Source organism: Scophthalmus maximus, chromosome 7 (genome assembly GCF_022379125.1).
Source record: "Scophthalmus maximus strain ysfricsl-2021 chromosome 7, ASM2237912v1, whole genome shotgun sequence".
NCBI lineage: Eukaryota > Metazoa > Chordata > Actinopteri > Pleuronectiformes > Scophthalmidae > Scophthalmus > Scophthalmus maximus.
The window spans coordinates 25,375,323-25,402,779 of record NC_061521.1 but is presented as its reverse complement, the minus strand read 5'-3'; the positions used below and the strand labels follow the sequence as shown (position 1 = coordinate 25,402,779).

Below are 27,457 nucleotides of genomic sequence, written 5' to 3'. Positions count from 1 at the left end.
TAGGCTGAAATAGTCTTAGATATACGACTTAATTTTGACTTTGTTTTGGTTTTTTCCTCCCAACTCCGCCGACACAATTTCAAGTTGGCAATACAGAACTGTACATAACACAGAATACAACGCACAAACTAAACGACAACAAGACGAAGAAAAGTGAAGGGGTGAACGGTCTGATCTGGAAGCAAAAATTTAAAAAAAATTAAATTAGAATAATAGTTTTTACATATTTTAGTGATTTTTTATTTTATTTTTACAAATCTTTCAATTCATGAAAATTAAAAATCGTATTCTTATATCAATACGTCTACATCTACGAATAAAACGGTTTAACTATAATTATTTAAATATGACATCACTTTTCCTTTTGTTCTCCTCCGAAATGACTCTGAATTTAAAAACATTAAATATATTCGTTCGCGTGAATGAATAGTATCCGCCCTGCTGTCACTCACACTGGCGGCTCACGCTCGTTTGAGAACCGAGCGCACCTCTCGCTCCACGGACCCCGGAAGTCAGGAAACGGGAAGGAAAGAAAAAATCTCGGGAAGAGAAAAGTTTCTGCACATTCTTTTTGTTTTTAAACATGAGCCGAATTTACCACAACACGTGTTTACAGAACAAACCGGTGCACAATGAGAAGTATGACGGCGCGTGGTCTCCGTCCGCGTACGACAGGTAAAGGTATAAAAAATACTTCAACATTCCAGACGGAACCTGGTGCGGTGGTTTGTTGTGGTTCCTCCTCTGACAGTTCAGCCTCACGGTGAAGATACTGTTTGGTTTAGGTGAAGTCAAAGGTCAAACGTCTGATGATTGGCACAACACTGGATTTTAAGATGAGTTCTACTGACAGTGGCTCACTGTGATACTTTATCTCCAGTGTTTCTTGGCGATAGAACCAAACTCCACAGGGAAAAAATCATATTATACCGTTTTCCAGAGATTTTGAGCAATAATGTGTAATATACGTAATGTTAGAAATCATTTTGTCAGTAAGTTATTGTTGCTTGTACATTCGGCATTCAAACTAATTATAAATCAGCTTTTAAACTCGATAAAACATTGTGTTTTTGTTGTTCATACTGTAGTTTCCTGATGGTTTACGCCCTGTGTAGGATTTAGTGACATCTAGCGGTGATGTTGCAGATTGCAAACAGCTGAATAATAATTATGAATAACATACTGATTTTCTGGAAAAAGTTTTCCCCTGACTCCTACAAATAAGTAAAAGGGTACTTGGAGAATAATCACTTAAAATATATAAAATTTGAAAATGTATTCCAGAGAGTTCAGCGAGGATGCATGACGCCTGAAAAATTAAATTAAGTATTGATCTTTACGTTGTTCAATTTGCCCCAGACTTTGCCGATCCATGACTTAATTTAAAGATGGACGATATGTCTGTAAACAATAAATAAATACATGAAGCCAAAATATCCCAGATGCGGGCGCTACCATCTTGCACGGGTGATGAAATCTGGAGCCAGAGACCTCAACCAATGGCGAGTCAGTCTCAGCTGTCCATCATGACGCCCCCCCCCCCCCCCCCCCCCCCACACACACACACACTTTCATAACCTTGCATAATAACAAAATAAAAACTATCACTTGAACATACATCAGTGTGATAAGAACTTATGAAAACGACAGAAACAATCTTTGGGGAAAAAATTATTTGACGTGTACTTCTATTTTTTAAAGTTTGCTCCATGTCCCATCTGCTAACATGGAGGAGGCAGAGCCTAGGATATATATATGTATATATATGTATAATATATATATATATATATATATATATATATATATATATATATATATATATATATATATACCACCAGGGGGCGATCTGGATATTCTGGCTTCACTTCTGGAGAGCTGTTCATGTCGTCCTGTCATTGGTCCTGATGCTGAAAGGAGATTGGCTCGTATATATATCCATTATACAGGCCTCCGCAAAAAAGACATTTCGGTTGTTGCACATACTTTAAGAGAGTGAAACTGACAATGATTTTAATATTTCACCTTGTTTTTCTGTCACACAGTGGCAAGGGAGTTCTCGTAGAAGGAAAATTGATGGATGTTTCCAGACATGCGATCAATGATGTCAAAAACCAAAAGGTAACCAAAATATTTTTCTGCTAAAACCTCGTTACATCTTGTCGTCATCTTTCTACTGAACCATATAAACATCTTTAACTCACTGTACGTGTATGTTTTGGTGAAAGTTTGCGACACATTTTGGATGGAAGCCCGACTATTGTTTGTGAGCATGGAAGACTAAACACAAACCCAGACGGACAGAAAAACAAGCACTTCTTCTTCTTCTTCTAACTTTTTTTTTCTTTCCCGCGTGGCAGGTTCGTTTCTACGTGCTGTACGTGAAACCCGGCCGCATCCATCAGAGGCGGTTCGACGCCAAGGGGAACGAGATTGAGCCGAACTTCAGTGACACCAAAAAGGTCAACACTGGTTTCCTCATGTCCTCCTACAGTGAGTAGACGACAACAAGCCGGGTTCTGTGTGTGTTTTCGTTTCGTCCTCCGGGGAAGTCGTAGGTCACATCACTTTGACTCAGCCGTCAAATAAAGTTTCTTGAATTGAATTGAAGGGGCTGTTGAAGCTGAATAACTGCACATTAGTTTTTTTTGCAGAACTCCATGTAAATATTTGAACTCATTTGAAAGATTTGCGTGACGCGATTTCGCAAATCAGCGTTGACATTCAGTGACAATATGGAAATGTCAATATTTGCCACATGTCACTTGCACGAGTTACGTGAGTGAACACAAATTATCCTGTGGCCAAAACTTAAATGAGTGACGCGACACGCAATTTCACTTTGCACCGTATGTCCCAAGTCAGCCCTGAAGGACTGTAGACTTGACCGTAAGTTTATATAGATCGGAAAAATGATTTATGGTAGGAATGACATCATTGTGACGTCATTGTGACGAGTGTTGTGATGCATTAACTTTTGCAGCCAGTGAGAGACAGGATCTACGGATTATTTACGTTAACCAGTCAATCGTAACGATGATATTAACGATGATGTAATTATGAATCATGGCACATTACAATATAACAAAGTTAGTGCTCAGGGTCTTCATCGCCCCGTATCTCCTCAGTGTGAGTTTGACGCTTGAGGACGTCGTGATTCACGCTGGCGTCGACGTTCGCGTCTTGTCTCCGCACAGAGGTGGAGGCCAAAGGGGAATCGGACCGCCTGTCCCACGAGCAGCTGTCGGCGGCGGTGAACAAAGACGAGCTGGTGAAAATAACCGACCGGCACCGACCCGACGGCACCTGGGCCTTCTGGTACCCGGAGACGGAGATGGACCAAACGGAGCTGGAGACGGGACAGGACGTCCGGCTGAAGACCAGAGGGGACGGTCCTTTCATATGTGAGTCTGTGTTCCAGTGATGACATAACCAATCCCACGTGTTACATGATTTATACATCTATAGAAACGTGCACAATTAACTAACTCCGAAATGTGCTTGTCTGCTTCCGAAAGCTTCTTTTTGAATAAAAGTTAAATTTCGTACTCTCTCGTGTTTCCAGTCTCTCTAGCCAAAGTGGACGGCGGCACAGTGACCAAGTGCAACTTTGCCGGAGACGAAAAGGCCGGCGCGTCGTGGACGGACAAGGTTCTGGCCAACAAATCGGAGGCGGGCGGCTCAAACAAGTCGGGAGGAGAAGGAGAAGGAGCGGAGGAGGACGAATGGGTGAGAATGAGTCGAACCACCCATATAAAGAAGAGATGCTCCAATACCATTTTTCTCGTCCCGATACCGATTCCGATACCTGGACTTCACGTATCGGCCGATACTTAGCACTGATCCGATACCAGTGTATTTTTATTTTAAGATAACAACTTATACAAGGTATTTAACAGCTGTTTGCTATTTTCTCTGCTCTTTCTAACGCTACACCAACACATTTTCGTTAGCTCTTGCTAATGCTACACTTACACATTTTCGTTAGCTCTTGCTAACGCTACACTTACACATTTTCGGTAGCTTTTGCTAACGCTACACTTACACATTTTCGGTAGCTTTTGCTAACGCTACACTTACACATTTTCGTTAGCTCTTGCTAACGCTACACTTACACATTTTCGTTAGCTCTTGCTAACGCTACACTTACACATTTTCGTAAGCTCTTGCTAACGCTACACTTACACATTTTCGGTAGCTTTTGCTAACGCTACACTTACACATTTTCGTTAGCTTTTGCTAACGCTACACTTACACATTTTCGTTAGCTCTCGCTAACTCTACACTTACACATTTTCGGTAGCTTTTGCTAACTCTACACTTACACATTTTCGTTAGCTATTTCTAACGCTACACCAACACATTTTCATTAGCTCTTGCTAACGCTACACCAACACATTTTCGTTAGCTCTTGCTAACGCTACACTTACACATTTTCGTTTGCTCTTGCTAACGCTACACTTACACATTTTCGTTAACTCTTGCTAACTCTACACTTACACATTTTTCGTAAGCTCTTGCTAACGCTACACCAACACATTTTCGTTGGCTCTTTCTAACGTTACGCTACTGGAAATCTCTTCTTCTTCTTCTTCTCCTCCACTCTCAAAAACGGTACTTGCCAGTGGCTAAGTGATTTCCGGGAAAAGAAAATTGCAGTTTTATCCGAGTGAAACTTCTGTACGTTAAAGACGTGTTATCAGATTGGTTCTTAGATTTGCATTTTCAGCGGTATCGGAGGCATTTACAATACTGGTATGGGACCTTCTCTTATGTAAAGCATTAGTTCATGAGTACATACAATCACTGAGCACCTAATCAGGAACACTGACACTGGGCGAGGCGTCTCTCTCCGCTCTCAAACAGCCGCAGTTCTTCATGTCACGCATTCCACAACATGTTGTGTTGGAAAACTTTCCTCTGAGATTCTGCTCCGTGTTGACGCGACTGCACCTCATCATTTCCCGCGGCCGTCGCGCCCGCTCCCCGGGGAAACCTGAGCATGAAGCCTAAAGATTACGTCCCACTCTTTTCTCAGTCCCAAGTACTACCGCTGCCTCGGTAGACTGGAAAAGAATGGATTCATTCACCGATCTGGGCGACCAATCAAAAATCATAAATAACTAACCCTGAATCACAAGAGACCCGGATCAAGACCTGCCTCCCGACATGAGCACAGAAGAAAAACTATTTTAATCTCTACAGCTACCACAACTGATATTTGAAGATATTTACAACAAAGATGAGTTGGAAGAAAAGCGAAAGAGCCAAACCGGTATATGCAGGTAATTCTTACCTGTACACGCCATCAGACCAGAGGACAGCTACACCGCAACGTCACCCTTCGGTTTGTGAGCGGCCATTTTGAAGCCTCAGGTTTAGCATTTTGTCCAGCGCCATCTTGGTTTTTTTGAAACCAGAAGTTACCATATTTGGAGGAGCAGGGGGTGTGGCCTGACTCAGGTACCTCACACTGTAACCACGCCCCCAATACATACCGTGCTGTATTGGTCTTTTTTATACTGTAAATGGACCATAATGTACAAAATGAACATCAAGAACTACAGGTTGAGCCATGAAGGAAAATGTGCGAAGTCGAGTCACTTTCTCATAGACTTCTTTAGAAACAACCAGAGGAGTCGCCCTCTGCTGGTCAGTACAGAGAATACAGGCTTCAGGCACTTTCCCCATTGGCTTCATTTTCCTGACGCAGTGATTATACGTCCATTTTTATACACGGCCTCTGGTCCAATCAGCGCAGGCGCCACCTGCGACTCATATACCTTGTGTCTACTCGTTGTTGTTTGTCTTTCAGCGGAAAGTTAAAAACTGCTTTCCTTCTCACCACAGTCAAAGAGCGGTTGTCTGAGTAACCGTCGCCTTTCTGTGACCATTCTCCTCCAAACCTCCCGTCAAAAACCCTCTCTCGATAAGACTGTTGTGTGTGTGTGAAAATCCCAGGAGAGATTCGGAAAACACTGGGAACGACCCCGCCTTGCGACGGCAACGCCGCTCGCCCCCGCAGCCCAGAGTCTCTGAGGCCAATTTTCCGATGTTTAGCGTGAACTTAAGCTGGAGCTCCTCTGCGGTCACATCTGGTTCTCTGAATGTAAATGCAGGTGATTGTCTTGGACAAACAGAAACCGGAGACTTTTGTTTCTCTCGCAGGACGACTGAGTAAACCGTCGGCCCCTTCGGCCTGAACCCGCGGCCTCCAGGTCGAACTGCTTGAGCTCCACGTGTCTCCGTCTCTCCGTCTCCGGACCGGACTCCCGCGGCTCACCGGGGCGTCGGACATCGACTCTTCCGGTCGGTTGTGATGCAGACTGTGTCTTTGAAACTGAACCTTATTCCTTGTATACTCTGGATTATAGCCACACATCATTTATACGACCGGAAATACTCCTTGGCTGTTTGTGTCCACATGGACTCGAGCACAGGACTTCTATCATAAGATGATCATGTCAAATCTCCACGAAGGCAGGATTAGATTCTGTGATCGAGGTGGGGTGCTTTTAATATTGCATTCACTAATGAGTGATCATATGTGGGGCTGCAACTTGCGATTGTTTTCATCATCGATTAATCTGTTCATAATTTTTTCGCGATTAATCGATGCGTTGTTTGGTTCATAAAATGGTGAAAAATGTCGACAGTGATTCCAAACAACCTAGATGATGTTTTGTTTCGTCCACAAACCAAAGATATGTAGTTCACTGTCACAGAGGAGCAAAGGAACCAGAACATATTCACATTTAAGAAACTGAAATCAGACAATTTGGACTTTTTTTTTCTTCATGAAAACTACTTGAACCGACTAATCGATGAACTGTCGCAGTTTAATCATATGTTCAATTCTCCCTCCATTCCCTGGTATTAAATGTACCAGCAGACTCAGTTCTTCCATACTGTAAATTTAATCAAGATAGACTACGTACGTTTGAGGAGAACAGACAAACTATCCTGTAACTGATTTTTATATATAGCTGCATATTAAAGATGGAAAAATATATTTGCCTAATTGTCATTTATAGAGATTTCTTCCTGTCGCCAAGTGTCTGCTCGTTGTGGGAACTGTTGTGTTGTCTCTGTATCTGTGGGTCTCGGGATAATGTATGCTATGATTTGACCCTATACACATAATTGAATTGTTAAATTTATAAATAATAAAGTGACACTTTTTGCAGCTGAAAACACCTTCAGAAAGGGTCTTATCAAATATTGAGTATTTCTCTACAACGTGAATTGAAATAAGCGGTGATCAAAGTTAATGAGACGAGAGCTCATTAAATTCAATCACTCATAGATTTCAGTCGCTAAAAATGATGAAAATTTTTCATCAATATTCATATATATTTCCATAAAAATAAATGCCCCCAATGACAGTTTTTTTTCTTTCCCCGCATCCATCCCAAAATGTAACAGTTTGTTTCTTGGGCCATGTTCCATCTTTCCACTAAGTTTCATGGAAATCTGTTAGTTTCTGTCTGATCCATCCTGCTGATAATCAAACAAACGGACCGGGGCGAAAAACAAACCTCCTTGGCAAAGAGGAAACCATCATTAGGAAACCATTTTAATCAAAACACGCACGCACGCACGCACAGACGCACACACCGTCAGATAAGAATTTATTATTAACAAAATAACAATTTCAGCAACATACAAGAATAATTTGCTTCTTTGATTATGAAACATATCGTACAAATATAGATTCTCCAGCTACGACAAATACGTGAGGTTCTGTACTTTTTTGGCTCTGGTACGAAAATTAGCAGCATAAAAGTTTTACTTTTCCATTTCACCTCCACTGTAGAAAAAAAGAAAAGAAAAAAAAAAGGTAAAGCTTTGATTGTAAAATACTTTTGATAATTGGCAACAGTGAAAATGAAATATATATATATATATATATATATATATATATCTTTTTACAAACAAAAATCACAAATACCTATTTTCATCGAATATACTGTTTAAATAATGCATATGTATATATATATATATATTCCTGTACATAAAACACTGTTCAGTCTGACGAGCCACGTCCTCCACATGTCGGATCAAAGTGCTGGATGTTGATGGTCTTTGATGATTTTGGACCAGAATCACGACCAGTTCTGGTGTTTGAGCGCCGCTGATCCGAAACACAACCAAAGAGCCGGCGGGAGTTTCTCCCGTCCCGGCGCTCTACCAGCCCGCTTCGCCCTCGAACCACTCGAGTATCGTGTCCTTGTTCTCCCGGACCCACTGGATGTTGACGCGGATCTGCTCCGTGGCCTGCTCCACCCTCGCAGACGGCAGGTCGATGTCGGTCACAAACCGCTGCAGCTGCACAAACACAAAGCGCATGACGTGAGGGGGGCGTTCGCCCGACAAGGGCGAACAGTTTCTCGTAATTAACAGCAAACGCAAACAGAGTTATAATACATTGTAATCACACACTTAATCAATCCTCTCTCCTCAAGCGTTGCCAGAGCTGGATTACTCTGATTGTTGCTTATTCCTCTGAGTGAGTTGTCGTCCAAGAACTATTGAAGACGCATCAGCGATGTCATGGCAGCGTCCCAAACGTGAAGCCAAACTAAATCCGGATCGCCCCCCCCATGCCGGCTGCAGTATGTGCCATAAGCCCCGCCCCCTCCATGTTAGCAAATGGGACATTGACCAAGTAGCCTACATGGTTTATGTCGTCTTAGGTCGCTCTTATCACACTGATGTATGTCCAAGAGTTCAGTTAGTTGTTAGATGACGCTGAGACGTCATGATTGACAGCCAACACTGACTCTCGATTGGTCGAGCTCCACTCATCAATCCCTACCGCACAGAATATTTTGGCTCGCCATTTTTGTTTTTGGGAAGTGGAGACGTGTCGTCCATCTTTGTTGACGACCTAAAACTAAATGAAGTGTCACAAAAATGTGGCAAACAAACCCAGTCGCTCAGAGCGAGTGTGACTCACTGATGAGTTTTTGAATCTTCTGGGCAACAGGAATTGAAATAAATCCGACTTTAGACTCACAGATAAATATTTGTTTGAAGGATGAGTTCATTTTTTTTGTGGAGGGGGATTGGAATTTGTTGACGGCAAGAAAAGCTGAATATAACAAACCTTTGTCTTGTAAGTGAGTGTGTAATACACTGGATTTATGTTTCATACTTACTCACAGTAACACTGTAGGCATAACTCCTGCACTTTGACTCGTAAGATACAACATTTGAAAACATGACATGACGCGTCAAGAGTTCTGTTTGTGTGTCTCAACATTAGCAGGAGTCATGACGATGACAGACAGATTTCTGATTACATATCAGGGAGTGTCCGGTTGCTGATTGGGCGTTCGTCGATTGCTGCTGCGTGACTGGATGTTGTTCATGATGTCACCACAACCCGGTTAATTACCTCGTCCAGCTCAAACTGTGTGGAGAACCTCCGGGTCACGGCGAGGATCAGCGAGACTGAGCTCCTGTCAGCCGAGAGACGGTGGACAAAAAATTAGAAATGCAAAACAGTATCATGTTAAAGTATCAGTATCACGTTACACGTGAAAACAAAATAAGTTTTATTCACGAAATAACGTGAAACTTCATGCTCATAACCTGAAACGTTCACCTTGTAACGTGAAAAGTTTCATTACAAACTTTTCACGTTACAACGGGAAAGTTTCACAAAATAACATGAGTGTTGCGAAATAATGTGAAACTTTCTTCTTATAATGTAAAAAGTTTTATTATAACAATAAACTTTGCATGTGATAACGTGAAAGATTCACGAAATAACATGAAAGTGTCACGAAATAACCTGAAACGTTCACGTTATAATCCTGAAACTTTCACGTTATAACGTGGAAAGTTTTATTATAAAAATAAACTTTTCAGGTTATAACAATAAAGTCTCACATTATTTCGTGAAACTTTCACGTTCAGTAACGCGAAAAGTTTTATTATAACAATAAACTTTTCTCGTGATAAATTAAACCTTTATGAAATCATATGAAAGTGTCACGAAATAACGTGAAACTTTCTTGTTATAATGTAAAAAGTTTTATTATAACAATAAACTTTTTTCATGATAATGTGAAAGTTTCATGAAATAATATGAAAGTGTCACGGAATAACTCGAAACTTCATGCTTATGAACTGAAACTGAAACTGTTTTATTATAAAACATTTTTATGTTATAACGTGAAACTTTCACCTTGTAACGTGAAAAGTTTTATTATAACAATAAACTTTTTTTGTGATAGCTGAAAGTTTCACGAAATATTATGAAAGTTTCACGAAATAAATTGAAACTTCATGCTCATAACGTAAAAAGTTGTATTATAACAATAAACTTTTTTCATGATAACGTGAAAGTTTCACGAAGTAATACGAAAGTGTCGCGAAATAACGTGAGACTTTACTATTATAACTTAAAACGTTCACGTTGTGAAAAGTTTAACACCAATAAACTAAACTGCTGCGTCACAGGAACGGTTCACAAGGAGAAGATTTTTTTTAAATCCCTGCCGGTGACTCGAGTTGGATCAACGTCAGGTGTCAGCTGTTTGCTCGTGAATGAAACTGTCCGATGAGTTTGTTTAAACTTTGATAGCGATCCCTTTAGCTTCCTGGTAACAGCATAAACTGAGAGGGATTTTTATGAGGGAAAGCTAATCATAAGCACAGATTGAAGAAGAAGACCTTTGTACTTCACGACATCAATTATTCTTTTATGGCGCCGCTTGTTGATTCAAGTGGTCCGACCGCGGGTCACGTCTGCCATTCATCGGTTAAACCCGACAACACAACCTCAGATGAATGTTCGCGAGAGGCGGCAGCCGCGTACCCTCTGCTGACGTAGAGCCAGTTCGCTCTGATGAAGTTCCACGCCAGCGTCTGCCCTGCCACGTTCCCGGCCACGTACTGGATGGCGGTGTCAGTGTCCATCAGGCGAATCTTCTCGGGGTTCAGAGTGTACTCCAGGTACCTGCAAGACAGAGGGGAGCTCTCGTCACGTGGTTTGGGTTTCGCCTTCTACGTGCGTGTCCAGAATGAAAGGAGATATTTTGCACAGGGCACTTCACTGCGGACCGGATGATTAAAGGGGCAGTAAGCGATTCTAATACGCCTTTGGCGCAACTCAGCTGATATGTCCTCATGGTGCGCCAGCGGTCGGTCAACACTGTGTGCAGTTTGATAAAATCACGCCTTCTTCGCCCGGTCACGATGCAGATGTCAACCCTGTCTGACTCTCCGTTCTTGATACAGTGACAGGGCGTCTGACGACAGTGATCTCGGCGCTAACTGCCCCCGGCGTCAACGCGTCTTTCGCTCGAGTTCAAATACTTCAACCCGAGCGACCGACGCGTCGCGCTACCCGTGCAAGGCTTGTTACCTCTTTGCATTGACTTTGCATGTGTTCTACTCGCGCGAATACTCCACGTCTCTCACGGCGTGGACGCGCCGTGAGAGACGTGCTGGCGGCCGACACCCCGACTCGGGGGTTTTGGCCTTGTGGTCAGCGCGTCCGTCTCCCGAGGCTGCGGGTTCGCGCCCCGACCAGTGCCGTACAATCATCAACAACAAACAACCGCTTACTGCCCTTTTTAATCTTGGTGGGGGCGGGGCTTCACCTGTTGAGCAGCCAGATCTCCTTGGTGCAGGACAGAGCTAGAAGCAGCTGGTCTTTCTCCGAGGTGTCGACGGACGTCTGGTACTTTTTCCAGGCGAACTCCCACTCCCTCCGTCCGCCATGAGCCACGGCCTGGCAGTAGATCGTGGACCGCAGGTTGCTGTGGATCCTGAGTCACACGCACCACAAACGTTTAAAGGATAAGATGAGAGACTTTAATGTCCCAGTGGGAAGTTTCCCCTCGGACATCATCAACACTGGAAAAACAACAAATACATTCATCCATCACACGATCATCTACATTATTATATGCGATATATAATTGTGGTCAATGACAAAGAAATAATGTTGGTGCTCAAGTGATTTTCATGTGCGTATGAGTCAGTTGCTCTTGACCAGATCTGCACCTGCGGATGATTTTATAGATTTATGACATTTTATTACAAAATGTCTCCAATAAAAAAAATAATCTCCATCCTCGTCATTTTCTGTTTTGGAAAATTAATCATTGTCTTCAGGAGTCTCACCTGTGTCGGTCTTGACCCTTTCAAGGTCTTGCGTCCATTATCTAGTTTTCAGAACTGCTTTTAACATGCGATTATGATTTTATATTTCTTGTTATTTGCTTTTCTCTGTTTTAAAATTACCTTAAGTGTCTTTGAGCATTGTTAAAGGCGCTAAATGAATAAAATATATTTTCGTTAATATTATTATTAATTCAAAACTGGTGTAGTTATCATGTTGTTCAAGTGGCACCACTTCAAGCATTGATGTAAGTTAAGGAGGATTCTAAAGAAGATGCAGAGTAGAAAGGCGATTTAACATTGAAAACCCAAACTCTTGTGAACTCATGTACTTATCCGGGAATGTTCCTACATGTTGATGTTGTTGTTCATCCATTTGGAAAACATCTCTCGAGCCATCGTCACACACTCTGGGAGTCCGCTGGAACACGCCATCCCTATGGCGATGATCTGGTTTTTTCTTGGGATGAAGCACAATGGTTTCATTTTGTGCACAGATATTAAATAAAGGTAAATGATGATTCACATGAGCTCTACTGAGTTTCTCACTGTAAGGAGTGGTCCACTGGGACGGTCGAGTTGTCCGTGTAGTTCCTGAAGAAGTTGTACAGTCCGCTGACCTGCTGCCGGAGGTACGCCTGCAGGAGGAGACAGTTGTACAGCAGAGAACACGGGCAGCAACATGCCAGCAAGGCCACCGTCACATTTAATCTGTTGCATCCACCTTTTCCATCCAGTTACAGGTTCAGTCGTTGAACAGTTTTTTATGTCTGAATGTAACAAGTTAAAACGGTTTGCGTGACACGTGCCTGCATGGGTCCGTACACCTCGGAGCGGTCAAACATGTGGACGAAGTATTCCAGGTTCCTGACGGCCGACCTCCAGGGAAGGTACTCGGTGTCATTGCGAAGGAAGCGCGTTAAATTCAGAGCCAGAGTCACGTCGACGAGTTTGGCCCTGAGCGGGGGCAAAAGCGCAGATTGGACCCGAGAGGCAAAATAACATATCTGACAGAAAAAACCTCCTGGGAATCTGACACATCGTATTAACTGTGGCCCAACTTCACATCGCACTACGTCCAAAGACTGTTCGGTCTTTGTCGATCAACATGTTAGCGCAGAGATGGAGAGTCTCCCACTTTGTATTGTGGATCAACAGCCGACCAGGGCCTTGCTCCGTGGAGAGTGTTGGTTTTGTCCAAATGAACTAACCAACTAAATTTCTTGGTCCTGTTATAATATTTGCTTGCGTAATTTGTGTCCCTTCCAGTTTAAATGTATGTTGATGTAACTTATATATGTTGTCCGTGTGCACATGTGCATGTGTTCAATTGATCCGTCATCCCCTGGCCGGTTCCAATGTGTGTGTGAAATACTGTGATTAAAGAATCACGACACACTCTCTCCCTCTACCGACAAAAGAATCGCAGAGGCCTGGATCCACACGCGGGATCCAAGGGTATTCAAAGTGCAGGTCGCGGTCGGTACCTTGCCAGGTTGAATGCGTCATCGATGAGCTGCCCTCTGTTTAGCAGTGGGATCCGCTGGAGAAATAAAAATGAAAAGAGCAAGATGAGGCAATGGGAAAGAATTCAAGGCCAAGACTTTGAACCAAAGATTATCTAATTGACTATTGCATATATCATATATATCCCATAGTCCCCCGTTGTGGGAGGAATAAAGGAAATATCTTATCTTACCTTATCATATGTCTGTATGAACATTTTCCTACAGTGTCTATTTCTTGGTGTGGTGCCAACACCTTGGCTTTAGGACTCTGTCAGTCGTTCCCGGCCACGAATTTTGAATTTCAGCAACTAATTGATGGATTGTCGTAAAAACATAGGTCTGTACCGACATCCGTGATCCCCAGAGGAGGAGTCATAGTGACCACCACCAGCGGGTCATGACATTTTCCACACGTTTGTGGTCCACGGAAGATGAATCCCAAAGGTCTGCTCTGACTCAAACGTCTCCGGGGAAGATTTGGTGCCGACATTTACGTTCCTTACACAACCGTGATAACTCTTGCCTAACATGATGGATTCATCTTCTGAGGACCACGATTAATGAACCTTGAACGTCGGTGCAGAATTTCACAGCGATCCAATGGACATTTCATTCTGGACCAAGCTGCTTCCCTTGACACGTTCTATAGCATTTTCAACCCACACTAACGTTGCTAAACAGATGCTAAAGACATAGTTCATTCATAGTTTAAGTACCAAACATAATTTAAGTAACAAACTTAGAAAACAGGCCATTTTTTTCCCCTTCCTGTTCTTGGCAAACCATATTTTCCGTATGAGGCAAAGCCTCTAAAGCAGGGGTCACCAACTGGAGGACTCCGGGCCCAAGCCGGGCCGCGAGGGTCTTCCCTCCGGAACGGCGAATGACCTTGGCATAATTTTCGAAGTTCTAAACTCTACTACGAGTCTAGACACAGACAAGCAGACGAGGGCTCACTGAGACGTTACAGGATGGGAAACGGCTAAGGATACTGTGTCCGAAACACTTCTAGATAAAAATAGAGACGTGAGCAAATTCCCCATTCAGCCTCAACAGCCACGAAAAAGGATTTCTTTAGTCTGGCAAAGCGCGTGAGCCCATATTTATTGGCATCGGATTGTTCAGACCTCAGCAAGGGAGGAGCGTTGATTTACTGGACCTCTGGACCTTCAGTTCTAGTTGAAGACCCCGGCTCTACAGTTCTTTGGCTCTATTGACGGTTTTGCTTCTTCTTTTTCTTCCCCCCTAAAATTGCTGTTGCATGATAACCTAAGCAGTCGGTTCTGAGTCGTCTGGTTTCCGTTAGCCACGTCATTCAGCTGCCAGCCGGAGTTGTTTTTCCTCCTCTCATACAGAGGTGATTGGGTCTTCACAATAATGAAAAACTGCTGGTTTACTCTCCCCACTGACCCACCGTGCTACAAACAGTACGAATCAAAAGTTAACCCACGATGTGGTTGAACTGGTGAACGATGACACGAGACTAAATTAAAACCAGGGAAGTGCGTTGACAACACATCATCTGCAATTTGATGGTGCAGATTTGGATTAATGAGCCGGGGTTTCGTTTCATCGACCATTCACCGAGAACTTCTGGGCAAAGCCTTCGAGGGGGCAACCTGTTTTAGTTTTTCTTTATAGTAAAAAGTCATCTTGTAAAATGTTCTCTGGCCGCTCACGTCTGTGAATCACTGTTTGGCTCAGCGCTCACCTCTGGGTCGGTTTCCAGCTGAGTCAGGAGGGATTCCCAGTTCTTCAAGTTGTAATTGACTCTGTAGTATCCAGTACAGTCCACGTTTGCCAGGATCCACTCTCCATTCTTGGAAATGAATTCGCCTTTCTTCACTGTTCAGAAGAAGTTTACACGTAACGTACCACAAATTACAAAGGGGTGGAACAGAAAACAGAAATGTAGTTTAGCCTAATTGCATCTGGCCAGAGGTGTTAATTCCAAAGCTCTGTGTCGTATATTCCGTTACCTTTGTCGCTGGAGTCCAACCAGGCAAGAGACGGTACAGTTGTCTTTGACATGACTCTGATCGGGACATACCACCAATTACTAAAACGGACAGAAAGGGGGGAAATGACAAACAAAACAGCTCATGTTATGACAGGCTCAGGAAACATATGATTGTCGAGCATTTACACAGTGAGCAATCAAGAATGAGAATCTAAAGTTGAGTACAAGGTGCAGATTAGAATCTTATCTGAAGCACAGGCAGGAAGCATTGCATACCATCTTCATATGGCTGAAGCATCTTTGAACCAGCTCAGGTGTAGGTTGAATCATGTTGCCATTCAACCACGGCAGAGTTATGGAGCTCATATTTACAAAGCATTGCTTTAGAAAACACTCCACGTGGCCAAAGGTAAAAATCTGTATAATCTCCTTTGTTTCATGCAGGCTTGGCTAGTGAGTATGTAAAAACATTCTTTACTCTGCCAACCCGAGACCGAAACAATACATTAACCCTTTGGTGATACAACAACAACCGCAGTCCCCTCCAGCGCTTTTGGAACAGCACTGAACACATCTGCTCTCTGATGCCCGTCCGGCCGATACCTCAGGTTTATCACCCAGTAGCCGCCTGGTCTGGAATCGCTTTCCCCCTCTCGCCATCTGCCCGTCCACGATCCCCGTCTCATTGCCAACTCTGACTCAGATCATTAGCAATAAAGAGAAATTATAGCGAACGAGTCCGCGTTCTGCACCTGTCCATAAAACTTCCCTTTGCCAGTCGTCTCTGGACTTATTTGGAAATTCCATTGGTGCCTTTTGATTTCAGCGCTTTTTGGTCCACTCTATATGTCTACTCTCGTGGGTTGTGATACCTTCACTCCTGCCCTGTGAAGGTTGGTGGTGATGACACTGGCTGTTGTTTCTTTTGGTTTTTCTTCGAAGCTCTCGCAGTGTTTCTGTCTCTAACTGCAGCTCTTGTCCTTGGCTGACCCGTAAGACGTCTGCTTCTCAAATAGGTTCTCTCGCTTTCAGGACCTTCCACATTGTTGTAGTGGCTAAGACGTACGTTTGTGCAACGGCTCAGGTCGGTTGCCTTGCTTTTCGCTTGTAGGCATCACTCTGCTTTTCATGTTGGTTTATTCTTTTTAACGACCAATGCAGTCGTCACAGGTGAAACCCATCCGGAGCAACGCCACAACCAATATTTTTGTGCACGCCAAATTGGTGGGTTTAAAAATTTTTTTTCAAAGAGTGTGCAACAGAACAAAGGAACTAGCTTTGTCATTCCTGTAGATCTGGAGAAGACTGTTCTCAGAGGGTGTGAGACATTGTCAAGGGATGACGTCAACGGACGACAGATTTATGACTCCACTGTGGGCTTAGGAGAGATAGTGATGGTAAATCCAAGGCTTAAATCTTAATGAGTTCAATGAACTTTGAAGGAAGTCATGATTTTGTAACCACTTTTCCTTTGATAATGTTACTGCGCACAATATCAATATCAATCATCAGTATTCCATGTCTGTCCCAAATTGAAGGTGAACTCCGACTCAATCATGTCTTAAATTCACCAGAGACTATTTTTGATACTGTAAAAGAATGGGGAAATATTTTATCACATTATTTTATTCATGCAACTCTGTGAAATATCATTAAACCTGCATAAAATTATTTTTCATAGCATATTAGCATTTATATTTTATAATGTCATTATGGAAAACGTCATCAGCAGTTATTTTAGATTTATTTGGAGTTGTATTTCTGTCCCGCTGTTGAATGCAAGTCCAGCACTCATTCTCCTTTTAGCTCTGTTTGGTCTTATATATATCTGGGGGGTTTACTGTCGCTAAAGTCTCCACTAGTCATCAACTTTGTAGGTCTACTGTTTGCTGCTCAGTCGGTAGTGTATAGTTTGATTAGATTTAGATTTTTGTTTTTAAACTTAAAACAGCTGTCTGCTGTCTCTGGAAATTAGGCTTGTGAGAGTGGTGAGGCAGCAAAGCTGCAGGCCATAAAACAAAGCAATGAGCTGGAAGGACAAAAATAAGCTCTGCTCTATGTGTTCATCTGACAGCAACAACCAGTCATCAGTCATTTGACTAATGTGTTAATTCATACACAGTGACAACTACAGCTTTACCTTATCAAAGGAAATCAATGGGGCCCAGTACTAATCCTTGTGGGACTCCACATTTAACGTTCATACAATCAGAGTCGCAACCAGCAAACTGTATTGTTGTCTGTTGTCCAGATAACTATTTAACCAGGTACAATCTATCCCTCTGACCACATGACTTTGATTTGCAGAGTAATATATCATGGTGTAATGTATCAAATGTTTTTTTTGGAAATCAATAAATACCCCATGTACCTCCTCCTTCATAAAGCTGTAGTAATGCCATCCATCATTGAGAGTCATGCTTGACTTTTTACAGAAAGTAAAGATACTTAATGGAAAAATGTGTAGTCTGGAAAATGTGTGTGGGTTTAGTTACAACATCTATAGCTTATTAGATTTTCTTCTTCAATTCTGAATATAGTTTTTACTACATTCCTACTGTAGCATCACTATTACTAGCATCATCAGTTAGAGCCAAACTGAAAACTGTGAAGTGACATCTGTATTTCAGAAAAATAACCTTCTCCAACTCTTCATTATAGAACTCTGATCATCAGAGATCAAGATGATTTTTAATATTTTCTAAATTTACATTAGAAGATCTAGTGGGTTTTTTTTTTGCACGAACCTGGATTCAGAAGAGTCGTTGAACAGGAAGTGCTTCTGGTAGATTTCTCCGTTGGTTGTGTTGATGGTGATGACTGGATAGCCAATTTGATTGGTCCATGGGTCCATCACCTTGGCAACATTGATGTGTCCACCATCCGCATCTACGGCCTGAAAACATGTTGTAAGTTAATGGATGTTTAACCTGAAAAAGAGGAACAAAAATGTCTACAGTAAGCAGAAGTAATAAAAGTCCTGATTTAATCTAACACTTAACCTTTTGTAAATAATCCCAGAGGTTCTGCTCGTCAGTGTTGTTGTACCGGAAGTGCCAGAGGTACATCTAAAACACAAAAACAGAACGAGTGAGAGAAGGAGGTAATATTTAATACAGTTTCATTCTGCATTCAAAATTAGAGGAAATTTTGTAGTCAGTATTTAGGTTTAGACTCGTTTCATATTTCTGTATCTGCCTGCTCCATTAGAAATTCAGATCACTGTTACTGAGAACATGGAAAACCCTTGCTGATTTCTTTTGACGCAATGGGCACTTACTACAATTGGACAAAAACATTTCTAGCCTGTGAATTTACATCTTTTTTTCTAATTCCATTGCAATAGATATAAGCCAGATGTTGGAATGTGTGAGAAGCAGTAATACCATGGCTGTGTCAATAAATTACATTTTTGATATATGATGACATTTTTGTTCATTGGCATTCAAATAAACTTGTGTAACTGACTGCGGAACCATTCCAAAATGAGACAGAGCTTGTGTTGGGTGAACCAGTGAATTCAGCTCAGCCCAGAAACCAATGGGTTTCTGTTTGTTCACTAAAGGCTGAACACTACAGGTCTGGTAACCACACAAAACAAAACCACCAAAAGTCATCCACTTGTCTCTGAGACTAAGGAAGTGCTAGAGGATTAATGATGTAGGTGACGACTCACAGCAACAAGCCAGGAACATGGTAGTGCTACTCATTTACCAGAGCTTTCTCAGAACCAATCAGTACACTTTCTTTGGCTCACCACATCCTTATAATTACACTTGCTCTGAAGAAGCCGTGGCAACATAAGACTAAGCATACCCAATATTTGGCACCACTCACAGCCAAGCAAATCTGCTCCTTTTCATCCATCTAAAAGAAAAGTCCTTGAGGTTCTGACAGTTGTGAGTCTCCAAGTGGGAAGTGAAAAGAAATGTACCAGGAATACACAACATTAAAGTTTTTTTTTCCCTTTAAAATCTTTTCCTACTGCCAATTAAAGCATAAAATTATAAAACCTTGGTGTGGTAGTTTGGTTCCTCACCCATGTTGTAAATCAGGTTGTACTTAAAGTAAAGTGTAGGGGCAGTGAATGCTGGTTTGGATGCAAATCAACGGCAAACACTTGCATTGGTTTGCTAGCATCTTTGCAAAAAGTTGAAGTGGATTTGCAGATACGACAAAAGCAGCAGTGACTGTTGAAATGCCCCAAAAAAGTGAAAAGCACAAGGGACGTCGAAGAAGGAGTTATTTATGCAGTGCCAAGCGAAGCCTTCTAAGAGTTAATGTCACCATGAGCCTTTATATACCTGGCATTAACATGGGTTAATGAGTGATCCGATCACAGCTGTAAGTACAGGTGTCAACACGTCCAAGACGTATTGAGAGTGCGTTGAGCTCTGACCACATTCGGAGGGGGCCATATTCTTTTAGCAGTGCCCTTGGCCACACAGAGGGAACCCCCAGTCAACTGACATCCTCTGCATGAGCAGAAGTAGGAAACACATTCACACACATTCAGTTGTTTCTCAAACCTCCAAACATTCGACTCCGTGATGTTTGAAAAGTACAAATTGCGATGAAGTCAAAACGATTTTTAATTTACGACAGACTAGGTGCAAGGAGTGCATTGTTGCCTCCCACGAGTTAAAAACAACAACAACAAAATTGTATTTGCAAATGGAAAATAACGGATGATCATCAAAGAAGCATGTTAATGCCTGAACCATTGACTGCATATAAAGATGGATGACAGGACACCCCCCCGAAAGTGGAGCCAAATTATCTGGATCGCCCCCTGGTAAACTTAGAAGTCAGAGTACACGTTCACTAAAAGATAATAAGATATTGTCTATATATTACTCCGTTTTTGGCTTTGTGAACCGTTTTGAATCATTTCCACCAAAGGTTCTCTCCGTAGGCATTTATAAAGATTGCAGCTCACCTTCAGCCATCTGAATGAGGTTTAAAAGTTATCGCTTACATTGATCCCTTTGTTGAAAACTTCTTCATGCAAGACGTCTGCCAGCATTCTCAGCACAACTGCCCCCTACAGAGTAAACACCGGATACACAAAAGCACACATCAGTATTCAGAATACACAGATATGGGTAACCTACAACCTAAAACAAACAAAAAATACATCTATACATATCTAGAACTTTTTTTTAAATGTTGATTCCCTGGCTGTATGTATACTTCCATGTTGCACACCATTGCTGTGGTCAAAACGGATAATGTATCGTCATTGCAAGACTCATTTCACTCTCTACCTTACTGTAGACTATTCCATCAAACAATTGGAAGATCTCGTAATTCTCCTGGACATCTTGCTCCGGCGGACTGAGAGGATGGGATGAGGCCAGGGCGTCCTCCTCGAATGCTGTGAGGAGGTTGTTCGCGACGCACGTGTCCTTCTGAAGAAAACCCAAAACGAGACAAGGGCACGTTACATGACTTTCGCTTTGCCTATTGGCATCAAGCCCCGTCACCTGTGAATCATTCAATAACTGCCACAAGCTGAAAAGCTTCGCCAAGGGGACGGAAGACAGACGTCCAACCACTTGGGTGGGTACAGAACTTACTGCTTTGAATGAAGGCTCAATGGCATCCACCGCAATGTAAGTCATGTAGGTGGCAAAGCCCTCGTTGAGCCAAATTTCATTCCACCATTTCATCGTCACCAGATTTCCGAACCACTGTCAACAAAGAATAAATCAGAAACACAATGGTGGCATTCCCACCACATATATAGATACGGTGTATAAATAACACGTATTGTGTTGTAATGAATGTATTAAAGTCACTGGTGGATACAGATCAACACCCGCGCAACATTTGCTTTCCCTCTAACCTGATGTGCTAGTTCATGTGCAATGATGCTCGCGATCCTTTCCTTCGCCAACGTTGAGGTCACCCCTTCCTCGTAGAGCAGGACTCCCTCCTGGTATGTGACCAGTCCCCAGTTTTCCATTGCAGCAGGACTTAGGTCTGGCAGTGCAATTTGATCTGAAGAGGATCCGTGTCGAAATGGACGAATGTTAAAAGTTACATAAATTTACCGAGGAAGTAAGTAGCAAGCTATGAGCTGGAAGTAGAACGAATTGAATCATCTCAAACTAGGACTGTTACTGCGGTGGCCTTTAAAGGACAAAGCCCATACAAGAGAGAGAAAGCACAAAAACCTTGAGGGAAACACTTCAAATCCAGAGATGCAGCAGATAAAAAAACACGTACAAATAGGGAGAACATGTTGGGCGGTGTGATGGACCTGATCGGGAGATAAGCAGCAACACTTTAAAGGGCCCATGACACGTAACCAAACCCCTTTGTTTTTTGTAAATTGAATTTTTTCAGCCATCTCGATTACAAACACATGGTCAGTTTGACCAAATGACGTCAGGTTGTAAATTTTGCTCCAGGGTTTTCAGGGATATGGAGACTGCTGGATAAGATTAGCAGGAGCTCAGTGAGATTATTACTGATTATTATGACATTACATTAAAACACCATTGTCTATGGTGTTTTAATTTAATGTCATAGTTCCTTATAATACCCGGATCCAGCTTTCAGAAATGTTGAGATTAGGAGTCCCTGTTATTTATTTACAGTGTTTTATGATTTCATTTTTCCAACATGAATATCTAAATGGTGTAAAAGGCATAACCAACGCTACCGGCAATTAAATTATGGGGCAAACAGCCACCTGTATTCATTTCGCCTTGAAGGAGTCATATTTAACTCACTGAGAGTACAGTAAAAAAAAAAGTACACTGTCAAAATTTGTACCAATTTTTTGTGAAATCAAATTAAATAGAAATTGGCACATATGCTGCCGTCAAATGAGGTTATGTTTACCGTGCACCCCTCTTGTGGAATATTCACGACATGCGGTGGTGGTGGCGACCGTCATGAGATTTTTTTGTTTGATAGTGAGTTAATTTGGAATTTTACATGACGTCTGAGAAAAAGTTGAACATTTCTTCTATCGTTGTGCCTCCTAGCAAGCGAAATTTGAGCGGCGTCAATACTAGCGTTCATGTTGCTGAGTAGTAGCATTTTCGCGACTTAACCCCGGCGCCAAATATACTGTGTCGACGACTTGTGCTCAGGTTGTAGCTCTGCCATCACGTAAATATCACATCAGCTACAGCGCGCTAGCCTGCCGAACTTCCAAAATATACCGACAGGAAAACACAGTGGGAGTGACGATAGCACCGTGACTTCCGTCCATCGACACATTCCTTTAACTTCTAGAAAGGTGTTACCTAGCTTTCTCTGGGAGTAATCGATTCCAAATCGATCCCCGTAGAAGTCGAGAATCTTTCCGGTGATGCTCGCTGCGTATTGAGCGTGTCCTGCTGCCGTGGCCTCAGGGCGGGCAAAAATCTGCACGAGGGAAATCACAGAGGAAAGATGACGCAAACATGGTCCCGACATATTCCTTGTTTTGAACTTGACTCTCTGGCGGAGCAACATATGAAACTGCTACATTCCTTCAGAAAAAGAACCAGTCAGGGAAATAATGAAATGGTTAAATCGCGGCAGGCACGGGCAGGAGAATGTCGGCTCAGTGAACCTTTGATCACATTTTTTTATGTTTGTAGAAGAAATTTAAAAATTTACTGGCAAAAAAATTACAACTCAAACTAGCCAGGGTCAACAACATATTCTGTAAAAAAAGATATATATAATTGAATTCACCCTAGAATAATGGTAATACACATACTTTAATATCCACCCGATTGTGTGGGCAGGGGGTCGCTGTGAACTCTGAAACTGTGAAGGCAAACAGGTACGTCGACATCCTCGGTGTCGGATGGAAACGAGTGTATTGCCACTCGTCGTCTATGAAGCTGGAGCCTGAGAGAGTGGAGAGGAAGGAGGAAGGGATACTTTTTAGATCCTGTCATAACTGCTTGACATTTAATAACTGTGACATGGTCGCTGGCGGTCGTCTTCTCACCACATCTCTCCGCGTTTCCCAGAGCTGTTGTACCCTGCCTGTGGATGACGGTGAGGTGGAACACAGCCTTCATTTCCGGCTCGTCGAAACAAGGAAACACTGCCCGGGCGGCTGTTGGCTCCATATTGGTGGCGGCCAGGAATCTACAGATAAAGACAGCCAGTCAGCGATCCGTTATCAGGTGCATACCGAAGGAACACCAGATAAAAAAATATTACAGCCAAAGCGCTTATGGTGTGGGGCTTTGTGAATCTTAAACACTGGCCGTCATTGTGTCCACTATAAGTACGCAACACACACACACACACTCACACACACACACACAGGAAGACAGATGGTTGATTTCACATGTGGGACCAACGACAGCCAAGACCACCGAACAACATCTGACTGACGAGAACTGGGACACGAGTGAGAGGTGACTGTTGGGACGATCCTGTTTGTTGTTGTCCTGGGACAGAATAAGGATATGAATAATGTGCCTGTCGTGATAAAAAAAAGGCTCATTTATAGTGATCGGACAAAGAGCCTGAGCCATGAAACCGATGCAGTTTGATTGGCTTGAATCACATTTCTATGTATTAAAAGTCCAAAGAATGATTCTTCACCAAGACGGACAGATCCCAACAGGTCCTGTTCTTGGTTGTTGTAGAAAATAGACTCACTGATTCCAAGCTAGATATGATTGATCATTTTTTAAATTTTTGTTTTAGCACCACTTCAACTTCAGACTTTGAACTGAACTGGCCGCACTCACTTCCTCAAAGGACAAAACTCTTTGACGTCAAGACTCGTAACCGAAAATCTTCACAACGTCTGAGCCTGTAGGCAACGATATCCATCTCTACTATTCCATCTTTTGTTGTCTCTTTTCTTGCCCTTTGTTCCCCGTCTGAACAGAAGTTTGATGGAGGTTGTTGATAGTGACTCAGTCTCTCCACATTAACTGGTTGACGTGTTAGCTCCGTGTAGGGGCTGGAAGCTTGTGAGCTATGGTTGCGGCCGTGTTGTAGAAGCCACAACGGGTTAGAGATCGCAACGTGATTGGTTGTAGAGTCGATTTTGTATTTCCGTTTCCTCTGGCAGAACCTACGTTGAGGTTATGAAGATTTAGCGATTATTTGTTTTTGAAACCAATATATTCTTCATTTGGATAGGTCACGGGAAAAAAAGAGTTGTCGTTTGATGTTCACTCTAGTCTGCAGCGACCAGGAGCCCTGACCCTCAGACGACCGGAGTTAAACGCAGTATCTAAATGCTTTTAAGGTGTCAAATCAAAGACAAAACATGAGATGTTACGTCTTCAGTAGTCAAGGACCCGGGACAATAAGCACGGGCGAGCGGGGAACCAAAGAACACGGCGATTCTCATGGTGCGGTCGGCCTCGGATGTACCTCTGCGAGGGGGGCTGCTAACGTTAGCCACAGGTAACTAAGGCCACATTAACGGAATCGCCGTCGGATGAGCGAAACCTTCCGGCTTCCCTTTGAGGACGGGACCCCTGCATTACGGCTGTGAGTCAAGCTAGCTCTAACGTATTTTCGAAAAAGGTTTAAAACGTTAATTACCTTTTAGATGAAAACTGATGGGTACCACTGTGACCCAAATGTTATCTAATACACACACTATGGGTATAAGTAATGAAAGAAGTAATGTAGGTCATTTCTGCTGGTGAGTAATTACCAAAGAAATATCATTTTGTTAACCTATTACTCATGAATAATGTGCGCTGAGTAATTAACCACATCTTCAAAATAACTCACCCCGCAAAGAATCACAGATTGGCTCATTGATAAACTCTGAATTTTGAGCATGTTGGACATGAATGATTAACCATAACCATAGTTAATATCATATAATATACATATAATATAGTTAACTCTGCCAACTGGAACTCAACTGGATTATTTCTATAAACCAGCCTGAGTTTTTTTTCTTTTCGTTTTTCTACAAACCGATGCCATCAGAATACTTTGAAAGATATAGCCATAATCACAAATTATGCACATAGATATTTGTACTTAGTTTATACTTTACCTCTGCGCATTTGTATCACCTTCATAATCGGGGACACCTTCGATATATGAGCTTACATAAAGTGCATAAAGGGATTCGGATATTTCTCCCTTGAAAGCCAGAAACAAACTGTAGTTCCCTCCAGCCTCCAGGGCTTCGTTCAACTGGACCTCAAGAAACTCGCCAGAGCCTTTGGGATACTTCACCGTGGAGTGTATCCTCTCATCCGTGTCTTTGTTCTTCACCACAGAATTGGAAACGACCAGGTCCACGCTGTGGAGGTAGATGCTGCGAGTCCTCTGGACACACTTAAAGTGAACTGTAGAGTTCCCAGTGAAAAGGGTCGTCTGGTTGGGACTGGTGACGTTCACCTCCTCGATGATGCGGCTGTACAGGTGGGGCTGGAGGAAGATCTCGTAGCTCTCAGGTATGAGATTCCTCGGCAGCCGCATGCTGGGCGGCGGTGCTGCGGTGGTGGGCGGGAAGGTCGGTCGGGGTGTCGGGTTCATCGTAGAGATCTGATTGTTGTAAAAAATGATCATGGTGACAATGCCGCCGATGACAGCGAGGGTCAGCAGGACAAAGGTGGCGGCGATGATCTTGGATTTGTAGTTATTTTTCGGCATGCTGGCTGCTCCCTCTGCTCAGTCCTGAAGGTTCTGAGATGAGTCCGATGAGTCCCTGAGCCTGTGTGCCTCTGGTCTGCAACAGCTGATCTGTACACATCCAAGTAACCTCCCTCCCATAAACAGGGTTTGGCCTTATGGCTATTAAGGGTCTGCGCTTAGATTAAGCATTAACTTGGGCATTGACAGAGGAGCAAAGATTAAGACTCATAACGTGAAGAGGGCGATGTTCATTGGCCTTGTTGTAAATAATCAGTGGGATTGTGTTGCTCAAACATCTGGAGGCTGTTACTGTGTCTTCCCACTAATGCAGGGGTTAGGTAAACCTCAAGGAACACTTTATCCAACTCTCCGGCCCATCACACACACACACACACACACACAGAGTTCCCTCACATTCCCTGTATGAACGCAGCGCACCCTTCCCAAACCATCCCAATCACATCTCCGCCAGACACGAGAGCAGCTGGGGATAAAAACAACTTGAGTCATCCTTTCCAGCTGTAGGTGAAGAGGTTCAAGGAGTTCCAAGATGCAAGTGTCCCGTTTCCCCCTTTGACCGCTGTCGTTCACAGAAAAAAGGGAAAAGGTAAAAACCCACCGCAGGGGGTCCGATGATGGGATTCTGAGCATTGATGGAAATCACAAATCCTGTGAGACTGACAAACTCCCAAAGAAACGAGAAGCACATGAGGGGGAGGAGTGTCGAGGGGGCCGGTTAAGACCAGAGGAGGAGGAGAGTGGAACATGGAGCGATTTGCGAAATCACTGAATTGGCTGGAAAGCCCCAACTTCAGGAAACCATGACCACCACCACACGGACGGACGCATTCCTCACCTCGGGATAGGAAACAAAGGGAGACAAATGGACAAAGTGTCAACCGTGTATGAAGACAGAGGCCTGTGTTTTGGGGTGCGGCGGCGAGTCATCGGCACTGAGAACAGATGTTCCCGTTGGAGGGGTCGAGGAGATCAAACCAACCCGAGCATATTGAGTAATTGACATGGAACAGCAATGACGGCACGTCGTCGCTATCACGGCGAGGTCGGGCCCAGGTGGAGGCGCCCACACCTCCTGTTTCGCACGAGACGTCGTGTATCTGGCCAACGGCCCATTGGGGATTTAAAGATCCTCATGACACTTGTGAGAGCAAGTTGTGGTGTCATGCTGTTTCGAGAAAAAAAAACAATTACCGTAAACCCCTTGCCTTTAGTCATCGGGTTTCACAAGAGAGGCAAAGCAAATAAAAAT

The 27,457-nt window shown here is 43.0% G+C and overlaps 2 protein-coding genes across 3 annotated transcripts; one reads left to right on the top strand and one right to left on the bottom strand.

The window, feature by feature from the left end:
- Positions 1-393: 393 nt before the first annotated feature.
- Positions 394-6,689, top strand: arpin (actin related protein 2/3 complex inhibitor). 2 transcript variants are annotated; one of them, XM_035642708.2, is made up of 6 exons: positions 394-675; positions 2,043-2,118; positions 2,358-2,490; positions 3,195-3,401; positions 3,563-3,726; positions 6,166-6,689. In XM_035642708.2, exons 1-6 carry the CDS (start codon positions 584-586, stop codon positions 6,172-6,174), a joined length of 681 nt encoding a protein of 226 aa, XP_035498601.2. In that variant the 5' UTR covers positions 394-583; the 3' UTR covers positions 6,175-6,689. The 2 variants fall into 2 exon arrangements, with proteins under 2 accessions (XP_035498601.2, XP_047189456.1); XM_047333500.1 differs by having other exon boundaries at positions 543-681.
- Positions 6,690-7,611: 922 nt separating this feature from the next.
- Positions 7,612-26,309, bottom strand: LOC118315317 (aminopeptidase N-like). Its single transcript, XM_035642525.2, has 20 exons — positions 25,601-26,309; positions 23,564-23,706; positions 23,327-23,460; positions 22,866-22,986; positions 21,452-21,606; positions 21,183-21,296; positions 20,871-21,014; positions 20,582-20,647; positions 18,606-18,671; positions 18,351-18,499; positions 15,623-15,702; positions 15,355-15,488; positions 13,623-13,678; positions 12,945-13,092; positions 12,685-12,773; positions 12,488-12,595; positions 11,613-11,780; positions 10,826-10,966; positions 9,398-9,461; positions 7,612-8,325 (listed from the first exon to the last, which is right to left on the bottom strand). Exons 1-20 carry the CDS (start codon positions 26,203-26,205, stop codon positions 8,185-8,187), a joined length of 2,826 nt encoding a protein of 941 aa, XP_035498418.1. The 5' UTR covers positions 26,206-26,309; the 3' UTR covers positions 7,612-8,184.
- Positions 26,310-27,457: the final 1,148 nt, after the last annotated feature.